This window comes from Etheostoma spectabile, chromosome 7 (assembly GCF_008692095.1).
Source record: "Etheostoma spectabile isolate EspeVRDwgs_2016 chromosome 7, UIUC_Espe_1.0, whole genome shotgun sequence".
In the NCBI taxonomy this organism is placed as follows: Eukaryota; Metazoa; Chordata; class Actinopteri; order Perciformes; family Percidae; genus Etheostoma; species Etheostoma spectabile.
In genome coordinates, this window is record NC_045739.1 from 22708191 (window position 1) to 22721612 (window position 13422).

The 13422-nt window shown below is 39.8% G+C and overlaps 1 protein-coding gene across 1 annotated transcript in view; it reads left to right on the top strand.

Annotated features, from left to right (window-relative positions):
• Window positions 1-755: 755 nt before the first annotated feature.
• ap4b1 (adaptor related protein complex 4 subunit beta 1) overlaps window positions 756-13422 on the top strand; it is a gene marked incomplete at its 5' end in the record, with an annotated part of 24155 nt that continues 11488 nt past the window's right edge. Inside the window, 7 exon segments of the mRNA XM_032521652.1 lie at window positions 756-1146; window positions 4495-4719; window positions 5994-6124; window positions 7815-7962; window positions 8780-9065; window positions 9619-9717; window positions 12281-12392. Of these exon segments, the coding sequence (XP_032377543.1) occupies window positions 1034-1146; window positions 4495-4719; window positions 5994-6124; window positions 7815-7962; window positions 8780-9065; window positions 9619-9717; window positions 12281-12392 (1114 nt within the window).

Genomic DNA, 13422 nt, shown 5'->3' on the forward strand with positions numbered 1-13422 from the left:
AGCCAATGAGAGCCTGGCTATCAGCATCCTTCACCCAACTCATGAATATTAATGAGCTCAGGCAACATGACGTCAGCCTGACCAGCCGTTGTGATTGGCCTGATTTCTCCTCTTATTTCTTTTCAGTGGCTAGAGCTGACCGAGGAGGTAGCAGATCATTTTCACATTTACAACAAAACACAAACACACATGGACCTAACATATTTCCAAAAATACAAGTAAAAATGGTTTTGTTTGGCAGGGTACCTTTAATTAAAATCATTATTGTTATTGATTACATCTTTGGTTTTCCTACTATGACACGTCTATCTGTTTGCCATTAAAGGTAAACTAGTTCATACATTATCAAGCTTGATAACAACTTTCCAGATTAACTGAGCGGGCAAACAGCAGAATTTTCAACCCTCCTGTTATCCATGGGGTCAATTTGACTGTATGAGACATGCAAACTATACAGTTTTTGTAACTTGTAAAACAAAACTGTTACTTTTCATGTATACTTTCACTGTGTGTGGTTTGATTGTGATAGGAGTAAAGGAATAAATAATCCCATTAGGGTGTATTTTGGGCGTATTCGATTAGTGTATAGCTCTTTTGCATATTCAAATTAATTTTCAAAGAAACTTGTAACAACTTTTTTTAACTAGGATTTCTTAGGACTTTTAGTATGTTGTTCTGGACACCTTATAGAAAATAATCCATGCTGGAGAAAAAAAATCTTTTACAATTAGTTCTATTTTTGGCTCCAAAATGAGTTCCTTTGCCTGGACTTTAGCTATAACCCGTCGTGTGTTAAACGGTAGCATGTCATTCCTACCCCAACCAGCAGAGAGCAGCATACAATAAAAAGAAAACAGAAGAAGAACTGCGGAAGTGTGCACGGTGTAAACAATCGAGTCATCGAGTAGTAGGAATGAAACCTCCCATTTGCAGTGTTAAATTGAAAATAAATGAACAAGTCGACGTGTTAACAATGGTACAGGGTCGCGAGTAATATTTTAAAGTGAGAAGGCGCGCGCTGTGTGTCGCCACCATGCCGTATCTGGGCAACGAGGACACGGTGCGGGAGCTGAGGAGAGCTCTGTCCAACCCCAACGTCCAGTCTGACCCGCTGCGCTACAGGAACACCGTCCTCAAAGTCATCAGGTAACCCAGGTCACAGCCAGGCTGTCCTTCTTCTGTGGTGACCTGTAAGCTGTTGGAGCTAAGTCCGGCTCCGTTCTCAGGGTTCAGTCAATTAGTAGTCAAAATCTCAGATGTTGTTGTGTGAATCTTTTTAGCACATAGGATATCCTGAGACAAAGCTGTCACAGCTCTCCCCTTCCTTTGTCTGCTGTTAGAAATTCATAACTAACTTCGCGTTCGTTCGGATCTCTGAGGAAAAGGAGGCTGGGGGTCAAATTGAGAATTAGGAAAAGGTTTAATGCAACAGCAGTGATGAAGATGATAAGACAAAGACAATAAGACACAAACAAACACATAATAACACTGCAGCTGACAGCGGACTGATCCACGCTTCCCCTGACGGAGTCACGTGAAAGCAGTCCTGAAAAGTCCTAAATTGCACACTTTTATCCCATACACCTTGGGGCGGTTCCTTTTCCCCTGGTGCATTCAAATCCTTTCTCATTGGTCCGTAATTGTCATGACAGCAGGTCCAGTGCATCTTTGCTGACCAATGACATCCTGCCTTCTGCACCTTTGGGGGTCGCTTTTGGTTACAGAGCAAACGGTTCTGTTGTGTAAATGTGAAACTCTGCCATCAACATAGTCCAATCAACATTGTATTGTCTCAGCCTAGACTAAGACCCCAGGGGACAGGAGACAGAAGACCACCTTTTGTTGCATAGCAGGAAACCCCTTTCCACATGTTAAAAAGAGGGGGAAAATGGGGACAGATGTATGCATCATTTTCTAACCTGGCTCCTTCAGACATTTTAACTTTTTAAAACTCAACACTGGCTCTCAGGCTTTTGGACCCCTGGTCTTATCCACAAAAGGTGGGGTCTCTAGACCAAAGTGATGTGTCTGTGTGTGCTTATTCGTTATCTTTCAGTTGGAATGTGACTGAAAGTTTAGGACCCCTCAAGCCAGGACTTGCAGAGCAAAAGATTAGTGGCCGTGAAAGTGGGACTGGAACCAGATTCAGGATAGTCCCTAACAATCAGTTCTACTTCTGGCTCATTTAGGAGAGGCTGGATCATAACAGAATATACCAGAACATCTTATGTTATAGAACAGAGTATTGCAAAACAACTTAATGCAACAAACAACAAACTATAAACTTATAACAACAAACTTAATGCATGACCAACATGTCTTCAATTATGTTGAAATAATGCTTTTACCTTTTTAGCTTGAATGTACAATGCAAATCACACATAATGTTTAAGCACATATAACATTTTAACTTCCAACAATGCTCAGGTTAATCTATTAGGGGTAAAAAATAAAAAATAAAGCAAAATATGTGCTGTTGGGCCCAGTCTGATACTGTGACACTAACCCTGGACCAGTGGTGGAATATAACTAAGTACATTTACTCGAGTACTATACTTAAGTACAACTTAGAAGTAAATGTACTTTACTTAAGTCTTTTCTTTTCAGGCCACTTTATACTTCTACCCTACTACATTTAGAGAGAAATATTCTACTTTTTAGTCCACTACATTAATCTGACAGCTTTAGTTACTTTTGCACACAAAACATTAGATTAGATTAGATTCAACTTTATTGTCATTACACAGGTACAAGGCCACGAAATGCAGTTTAGGTCTAACCAGAAGTGCAATAGCAGTAAGTGCAGGATATACAAAACATATGTAGTTGATAAAATATTTAGTTTTATTTTAAATTAGAGATGTTCCAGTATCGGTATTGCCTCCGATACTGCCTAAACCGCTGGTATCGGGAAGTACTGAAGTTTATGCACCAATCCGATACCACATAAAGCCCTACAGAAAATATACGTTGAAGCAGTTTACTTATGTTTTTTTGTCATAACTGACTGTCAAACTGGATAATAAAAGAAAATTCTGTGCCATTCATTATTTGTGTTTTGTTCATGTTTCACAAAGAGTTTATAACCTGAGCCAGGCTGAGCAACAATCATCAGGAATCAGAAATCATATCCCATCCATACAGGGATAGTAGTATACAGTTGTTAAAACATAATAAAATATGTAACACACTGGTATCGGATCAGTACTCGGTACCGGCCGACACGCAAGTTCAGGTATCAGAATCGGTATCGGGAAACAAAAAATGATGTTGTACCATCTCCATTATAAATTAAACTACCCTACAATATACAAGCCTACAAGTCCAGCTGGCATGAATAGCTGTTAATCACTTAGTTGATTAGTTGTTTGGATCGTTTCCTGTTTCTAAAACCTGAGTACTTTTAATACTTTAAGTTAAGTAAGTAAGTTTCTTTCAACCACATTGTAAAAAAATAATAAGAAATAACATGGATGGTTCCGTAAAATAAATGATCAGTTCACTACTTTCATCGAATTTGGCCGTTTTATTCAATTTTATAGCATTTTGAAGAAGAAAAAAAAGATACAAGAACATTGAAAAAATGGACAAAAGGTCTAAAGGAAAAAAGACTTTAAAAAGGGTGAAAAAAGAACAAAAAAGTGACAAATGTTGGGAAAGTTGCAGGTCGACGGAAAGAAAACACACAAGACATGGATTAAGTAACATTTTTAATGCATGTCTTTTACTTGTAGAGTATTTTTACAGGGTATTATTAGTACTATTTTACTTAAGTAAAGGATCTGAAATACTTCAGCCAATTCAATTATAGTTTATTGTCCCCATGGGGAAACCTTTCTTGGAGTCCTGAAACTTTAGCTCCTCTTGCAATATCAATAAAGATCAATAAAAAGAAACAATAAGACACAGATTAATAAATAAGGCCAGTTAAACAGTCAATACACACACAGAGAAGGATGAAAACATCAGTAATCCACACGTAAGCAAAGTGGGAATTGAATCCATGAGAGCCACAGGCTGCATAAACAGAACTCTAGGATATTATTGCACAACCCATCGGCCTCAAGAAGCATTACTGTTAAACATTTTTGACTGATGTAGGCACTAAATGAGTTTTTAAACCGGTTTAGTCTGCATTTGGGGACTCTGTATCTTCTTCCAGATGGTAGGAGCTCATACCCGGGGTGGAGGATTAAACTCTCTGTGGCTGTCTGTGTACAAACTGCTCGTAGATTGGCTGAAGGAAGAGGGGGTTTCAGTCCTCCCCATTACCTTCACGGCAAACCGTACCAGACAATCAAGTTTAGATTTCAGCTGAGCAGAGATTACCAAACCATGCTGATATACATGTTAATGTACCGTATGCACCATCCACCAATATAGACTCTTAGTCCATGTTATTAGATTAGGCTGCTTCCTCTCCTCTTTTCATAAAGATAATAAGATCTTGACTTCCAGATCACATTGTTCTCTCTATCTCCCTGTCTCTCTCAGGGCGATGTCCCAGGGTGTGGATGTATCCGCCCTGTTCAGTGAGATGGTAAAAGCATGTGCCACAGTAGACATAGTCCAGAAGAAACTGGTCTATGTCTTCCTGTGTTCCTATGCCACTTTAAACCCCGAGCTGTCTCTGCTGGTCATCAACACGCTGAGGAAAGACTGTCAGGATCCAAACCCCATGGTCCGCAGCCTGGCCCTGAGGAACATGACCAACCTCAGGTGACGTGCTCCGCACATCCACCTAGTAGTAGTAGTAGTAGTAGTAGTTCATTCAGTCATCATAAAAAAACAAAAACAACAAATGTATACAAACGGGATCACAATGTAAACTAAAAATGTTCTTATCAATTAAACCCACCCACCTCAAAAGAAAAAGGAAATTAATACTAAACAGACAAAAACAAGATATTAGTAAATATACAAGGAAATGAATCCCATTTGTAACCTTCAAAAAATAGCATTACAGACCATTTTTTTTTAAAACCAAAAGAGAGTTGCCCATTTTTAAATTTACATTTTACATTTTATCAACAATAGAAACACATCTCTGTTTAATTTCTTTGTTTGCCTTTTGAAAAGTAAACAAAACAATACATCTCAAATACGGCTGCGCGATGTGAGGAAAATATCTAATTGCGATTATTTTGATTGTTATCACGATTGCGATATGATCCATGATATTGATGGGAATTTTATTTCATCCATCCAACTTTGTCCGCTTATCCGGTATCGGGTCGCGGGGGCCGCAACTCCAGCAGGGGACCCCAAACTTCCCTTTCCCGAGCCACATCAACCAGATCCGAATAGTCCATATTGCGATTTCGATATAATTGCGATTAATTGTGCAGCAATAATCTCAAATTATTTTTACTTTTATATATTGAATAAAAAAAACCTTTGGATAGTGTGTGGAAGTGATTAGCCCTGAACATCTCCATTTGATAAAAAAAAAAACTCCATATCACAATAAAAATATACACAAACACAAAAATATAGATAATAAACAGACATGTTCGCCAACGGTTCCACAGTCTGGAAGAGAATCTGACAGAGCTGCGTACAGGGTTCATTATAAAATAACAATGTGCATTTATTATAAAATAATACAGATAATGTTTAGGGACAAGGCTGAAGACCTTTCTTTTTGATGCTGCCTTTCTTTAAATGACTGCTCATTTCTTTAAATTTCTTATGCTGCACTGTAACTTATTTTCTTGTGTTTTATGTGTCCTAATGTTTCTATTTTGTTTTTAACTGTCTATTCATGTGTTTTATTGGTTTTTAATGCTTATGATTTTTAACTGTTTGTACTTGTGTTTTATCTGTTTAACTGATTTTGTGTAAAGCACTTTGAATTGCCCTGTTGCTGAAATGTGCCCTACAGATAAAGCTGCCTTGCCTTGCCTTGGGATAATGTCGTTACAAACCTTCACATCCACCTTGTGACTGCTGGAATGGTTTGGTTTTTTTTAACTGTGTGTCTGCCGTCCCAGGCTACCCAGTCTGGTGGAGTACGTGGAGCAGCCTCTGACAGCAGGACTGAAGGACAGAGCAGCTTGTGTACGACGAGTGGCTGTACTCGGCTGGGCCAAACTACACAATCTCCAACCCAACTCTGACATAGGTATGGTGGATGGAGGACTTTCTAGTTTTTAGTTTTGTCTAGCTTACCCGTTGTCATTCTTTCTACGTCATTCAGACAGAACAGTGGCCGACGGGCAAACACACAGCAAGAAAAACACACGCAAATAGACAAGACACAAGCAAATCAGGAAAAATCTTCATTAATTTGACAACAAATGCGCAGCATTTAGCTAACGCGCTGCAAATACACACAACACAACCAAAAACACAAACGTGGTGCGAATACAGAAACGATGCATAAAGAAAGTACACAAACCCCAAAAACAAGTGCAACAGAAAAACACGGCAACCAGTTTACACAGCGGAAGTTCTCCAGGCCTCTAGGGGCAACAGCTTGGTTTTTGTCGAGAGAGAGAGTGTGAGAGAGTGAGTGTGTCAGAGTGTGAGAGTGAGAGTTTGTGAGAGTGAGAGTGAGAGTGTGAGTGTGAGTGTGAGAGAGTGTGTGTGTGAGAGAGAGAGAGAGAGAGAGAGAGAGAGAGAGATTTTGAAAATGGGGAGAAAAGTGTAGTAAAGAGGCGACATAAAAAGAAGCATATTCATTTTTGCGTTTGGCCCTAGTCTTTCGCAGTACTACATCTATTATATAAGAGCAACAGGTTTACGTAGCTACTATGTTAGAGACTGACTAGTGTAAGAGCTTGCTTGCTAACACTAGTTTGCCCATATACAATATATATATATATTTTTTTTAAGATTACATATATTTTTTTCTTTCCTTTATAAGATAAAGAGACAGTGGACAGACGTGAAAGGGGGAGGGACTAACTGAGTGAGCTATAGTCCGCGCCATATACAGTATAAGTTAATGAAAAGGAGAACACTTATTTAAATCTAATAAAAAAAACTAGGAAAACAAAACATCCTCTCTCTCCGACGTAGCCTCTGTGTGTATTTGCAGCGTGATTGGTTTAAAGAAATGCCAATAAACCAGAGCACCCAGAATCTCCCATCCCAGAATGCTGTGTGGACTAGCCAGACCCTCCTCCGCAGCTCTGTGGATCTCGGGTGATGTAGTAGGGCTGCACGATATGACCTAAATTCACGATTAATTGCACATTTTACATCGATAATAAATAATAAATGAACGATAATTAAAACATGTTTGTGATTTGCTTTTTTTTGTTGTCCTCATTGGCAAGGTTTGTATTTTAAATAGGCTTGATTATTGAGGGTGAGATTCAAACGTGCTTATTTTTATGATTTTAAAATAATTGAAGAACACACGCAACGTGGCAAATATAGGGAAAATGTATAAAATTGAAATGAAAATGTCAAATTACAGTTTTAGAAAAAAAACGTCAAGCAGCTTCAGAATTTCGATGTCGATACATTTTCCATTAATCGTCCAGCCCTATAATGTAGTCACCGGAAAGAAGGAGAACGACGTCTTGAATAAAAGTATAATATGTCTCTGGTTCTGCTGCATTGATTTGGATCACTTTAAAAAAATGAACCATTGTGAGTCGGACAATGTCATGAGTGCAATGGTCAACCCCTGCACCTCTTCAGTCATTGTTTAAGTGTACATGCCTAATTATGGTTTCAGGCTCTTTGTGTGTGTGTGTACGTATACATATATATATATATATGTATGTGTGTGTGTGTGTGTGTGTGTGTGTGTGTGTGCATCTACACCATGTCCACAAACCTCTTGTTCATGATTGTTCCAGATGCTGCAGTGGTGAACGAGCTGTACACCCTGCTGAGGGACCCAGACCCCGTGGTGATGGTGAACTGCCTCCGAGCTCTGGAGGAGATCCTGAAGGAGGAGGGAGGAGTCGCTATCAATAAACCCATCGCCCATCACCTCCTCAAACGGTTAGAGCAGGGCTTCTCACACTTCTTTCAACAATTTAACCCCTTTGAATTGTGTTTTTAAGCCAAATAAGCCCTGACCCGCGCGTAACATTTTTACATCACTATAAAAAGTGTCTATAATAATAACAATACAGTGTCTGCAGTGATAGAGTTACTAAACAACAACCTTGTAACTGAAAAAAAAAAACATTTAAATGTTCAGAATCCATCACTTCATTCATTCATTATTATAGTATTATTATTTTCGGAAGTATGCATGACATATTTTTCAATGAGCATTTTGCAAAAAGATTACGTACCCCCTGCAGTACTCCAAAGTACCCCCAGGGGTACACGTACCCCCATTTGAGAAACACTAGGTTAGAGCATCAGAGAACCACGTCACCCAATGAAAACGGTTTAAAGAACAACGTCTATTTAAGTTGAGTTATTGGTCTGGACAGCGTGGAATTTGTAAGAAAGGATGCATGGCAACATTCAATTTAATTTAATTTAATGTTCAGTTTGTTTCCTTTGATTTATTTTAAATTCAACAGGCAGTTTGTTGTATTTTAGCAGTACTGAAAGCAGCAGAATTTAGCACACTACAATATCCGTTAATTAAGCGCAAGTAACATCATGCGATATTCAACGTCCTTAGATTGGGCAGATTTTTTTTTGAATGAGAAAGCCCCTTCATTAGTGTGTGTGTGTGTGTGTGTGTGTGTGTGTGTGTGTGTGTGTGTGTGTGTGTGTGTGTGTGTGTGTGTGTGTGTGTGTGTGTGTGTGTGTGTGTGTGTGTGTGTGTGTGTGTGTGTGTGTGTGTGTGTGTTCCCAGGTTGAAGGAATCTGACGTTTGGGGTCAGTGTGAGGTGCTGAGGATCCTCCAGCGCTACCAGCCTCAGTCGGAGGACGAGCTGTTTGACATCCTGTCCCTGCTGGATGCGTCCCTGGTCAGCCCCCACCCCCCAGTCATGGCGGCCACCCTCAGCCTCTTCCTCAGCCTCTGCTCCGGCCTGCCCGCTGTCAGCCTGGCGGCACTTGAGCGAGTACGCGCACCCCTGCTGGCCACCTGCGGCAGCGCATCCACGGAGATGAGGTTCACCGCCCTCTGCCACATACAGGTCGGTGGGAGTGATTCAGGTTGAATAAAAGCAGAGTTCAACAAGGGTTGCCCAATGGCCCTGGGCAAGTAAATATAACAACCTACTTGCCCAGTCTGGCATTAACGTATCATATATAAATTAAAATATATTGTTTTCTTGGCCAAATTGGAGAATCCTTGATTTGAATGTGCTGTTGGCCAATAAAGAATTGAGTTGTTTGAGTTGTGCTTGATGCTTTTGACTGGGTTTTATGACTTTTTTTTTTTTGACATTTTAAGATGCTTTTAATGTTTTTTGTCTTTTTTATGACTTTTTCCCGATGCTTTTGACAATGTTGTTTTTTCAAAGATTGACATTGTTTTTGTTGTTTTTTAACTTTTTGATGTTTTTTTTAACTTTTATATGATTTTTTTCTGTGTTTCTGTTTGTGTGCGCATGTGTGTGTGTGTTCATTCCTGCATCAAATATTTTTCCCACGAGTCCATTTGTTTCTTTGTCAGTGGAAGTCTCTTGTCAGATGGACGTGTGAATACATTTTGAGAAATAAGATGGTGTCTTTGTCTTTCTCTAGTTGCTGCTGCGTTCTCTCCCTGGCCTGATGGGGGCGCACTACAAACGCTTCTTCTGTGGTTATGCTGAGCCGGCCTACATCAAGCAAAGGAAAATGCAGGTGATTGTCCTGTTTGACTGTATGGTGCTTTTGTCTTGCTTATGTGTTGTTGTTCTCACCACAGCTACAGTGAAAGTGTAAAAAACAACAACAAAAACAGGTTATGTTGACAGAGTGAAACTACAGTTAAATAAATTATATTTCCCTGTAGGCCTGCATGATTCGGGGAGAAAAAATGAATCACAGTTGTTTTGCTTAGATTGATATTACAATCCTCTGCCCCGATTTTTTTTTTTTTTACTATAACAAAACAAATGGGCAGTACCAAACACAGATTTATTATGACGCCCATAGCACATAGCTCATCACCACAAGCCTGTAAACATAGAGGCTCCAATGAACAGAAGGGAGAGCATTAAAACCAAAGCTTTTTTGCTTTTTTTTTAATCAAAGTCTTTTAAAAATGTAACCGTGAACAGGGGGAATTGAGATCGCGTTTTTGTAACGATTAATCGTGCAGGCCTATTTCCCTGTTTCTTAGACTGTATGTAACCACATCCTCATTTAAAATGCAACAAAGAAGCTTTAAACAGAGGGAAGCTAGATTGCAGACAGAACACACCTTACAGGTAGGGCTGTCACGGTCATGACATTTTTAAAATGAACTGTCATACAAATAATTGCGATTAACCATTTTGTTTGTCTATTTCTGATCATTTCATGCTTTTGACTAGACCTAAATTCATGTGGTTAGTTAATGGCTGACCATCGAAAAGAGAGTGTCAATTAATCTTCAAATAGTTTTCTGAAACCCTTTTTCACCTCTCGCTCTACCTTGTCCTGAACGGTTGTGTAGGCCGACCTAATGTACCGAAAATGTGGTTCAAGACTGGTAATTAACGTAGCTTCCTAGGGTCTTGAGCTATTCCTGAAAGGACAAACACTACTATTATAACTGCATGTCTCAATCCAAATGCTTTTTATGTGAATCATGAAATTAGAAAAGCTGGATGAAAGCGACAACTCGAACATAACTTTTGCCAGAGCTGTCAAACACACTGCTGCGCCTGAAGAGGAGACCCACAGTACACATCCAGAGAGCCGTTATCGGCACCTCTCCGTCATCGTGTTGCTTAGTGAGCAACGAATACAGTCTCCCACGAGCTGAAACAGAAGAACCTGCCCCACGGCGCTTTTCTTTGTTAAATATTATTTTTTGAGCATTTTTTTTCTCCATTTATTAGATAGTGACAGTGGGTGGAAATGAAAGGTGGGAGAGAGATGGGGGGGATGACACGCAGCAAAGGGCCGCAGGTCGGATTCGACCTACATGGGGCCTACATGGGGCGCATGCTCTTACTGAGTGAGCTAGAGGTCGCCCCCGCCCAACAGCTCTATGTTTCCATGATTTTGTTCTGACAGTGAAACCCTGGGCTGCTGAAGTAGACACTTTATTTACCCAGCTGCAAACACTTCAGATGAACCCTTTTTTGTTGTAACATTGGCTGTAACAAATGCTCATATTGTGCTTTTTGCTCTTTCCCCTTTCCATTATTGTTACATATTTTTTTTGCCCATGTTATACGTTTACAAAGTGAAAAAGCCCAAAGCCCCCCCCCCCCAAAGGGACTTACCATCTCCAACAGAAAATACAGTTCACCAACTGCTCCAAACAGCTCTATTGTAGTCCAGGATTTACTTCTGTGACAAACGTGCGTCACTTTGTAACACACGTTATAATGCTCGCCTAGCTGCTAGCATGGCACGCCCTCATACGCTGCTTCTGACTGGCTAGTAGTCCTTCCCTAGCTACTGCGCATGTGTGACCCCCAATAAAGATGGAACAGAAGTGAGATGCCTCACTCTGTAGCTAAACCAGAGAGCTCAACACACAGGGTGAAAAGAGGAGCTGTAGCAATGCGCAATATGACAAAAATATGGTGTTTTTTGAAAATTAAACCATGTAAACCTTTTCTGAAAAAACTTCTAAATATAACTATGAGCCTGAAAATTAGCATTATATGAACACTTTAAGATCCCTTGATTGTGGAATTAAATAATCGCTCAAATAATGGCAAACAGACAATATATACACACACATCACACCCACACTGCTCACTTTTGACCACGTCATTCCCATACTATAAATACTTTAAGAAAAACACATTTAACCATGATATAAACAAATACTAGAAAAAAAATAGAAATATAGGGACCTGTGATCACCTCACAGCAGCTTTTAGGCACGTTTCTGTTTGCTAGCAGATGGCGTTGGGGGCGGGACTTAAATGTGCTCCTTCTCTAAAGCAATATTCAATCCAAGAATAGTTTTCATTTAGCACCCTTTTATGACTGTGTTTAATCTATTATATGTTGTTGTTGTTTTACTTCATTTCATTTCTACCCTTTCCAGAAACCACACTCACAAATGTATACTCAGGGGGGGTCCTGGACATCCCATCAGCCATTTGTTCGGCAATGACGTTTTCCTAACTGGAACTGTAGTGCAATTCTAAATGGCTGGTGCACCCCCTTTAACATGCAGTGATATCCACACAGTTTCTACCCTGTACTGCCAGAAGCTACTTTAATAATAATAAAGCCAGTACTGTTGTGTTTGCAGGTGCTGGTGGAGCTGGTGAATGATGAGAATGTAGCAATGATTCTGGATGAGCTGAAAGGATACTGCACTGATGTCAACTCTGACACTGCCCAGGCTGCGATCTCAGCTATAGGTAAACACACACACACACACACACACACGGGTCATAACATCATGGCACAGTGTCTTGTTTACAAGACAAACACTTCCAAGCAGTCACTTTTTTATATCCTGTTTGTCTTCTAGCTCGCAGTAACACCCTTATACTCACAAACATCTGCTGTAATATCCTGATTTGTTTACACTAATAGGATGACTCATTTTTATCCTTCCGTGTTTAACACCGGTATAACTCAGGCGGATTATGAGTCAGATTACATGTTTCTGCGGCAATATGGCCACCAAATGGTGCTTGTCCCGTCTCACTTTACTTCACTTTATTGCATATGTCAACATTATTGTCATTAAACGCATGTTGAACCATAACTAGAGGGTGATGAGGAAAATAATCAGCACCATCAGAGTGACACAGTGTGGTATTCTCAATTGCAAATGGATAGTCAATAGCTCGAACGATGTCATGTGAAAACATGCCATTTTAAGCCCTTAACAAGTATGGAACTTGTTTTCAACTCCTTTAGAGTATTTTTTGTAGTATTCCAGAGGACTCAAGAGATCCTTCTCGAATTGGGTCAGCAATGTCAAGACTGTCATGATGCCAAATTGCAAAGTTTTTATGTTTTTGTGAAACAGTATTGACGTGGCGAGGCAGAAAATTTGCATGTTTCCGTATCTATCAATCAATCAATTACCTTTTTAATTAAATTTGTCAGACACTGGTTGCCCCAAATTACAGTGTCGACGAGCAAGAGAAATTCAATAAACACACAAACAAGCAATTATATTATTAACGCTGAGATAGAAAGGATTGAAGGGATACAGGTCTACAACTACACGTCCTTATTGACTCATGGTCATAGCGCCACCTACTGAAAACAGGAAGTCAGCTTTAAAGGTGCACTATGAGTTCCTGCATGGTTTCAGTTTGATTTAATTTTTGTCTTAAATCGGAGGCATCTCTCCTTGATCCGCCAGCTGCCTGCCCCCTGAATACACCGTGAAAAAACCCTGTCTCGGGAGACAACACAGGGGTCGTTAACGTC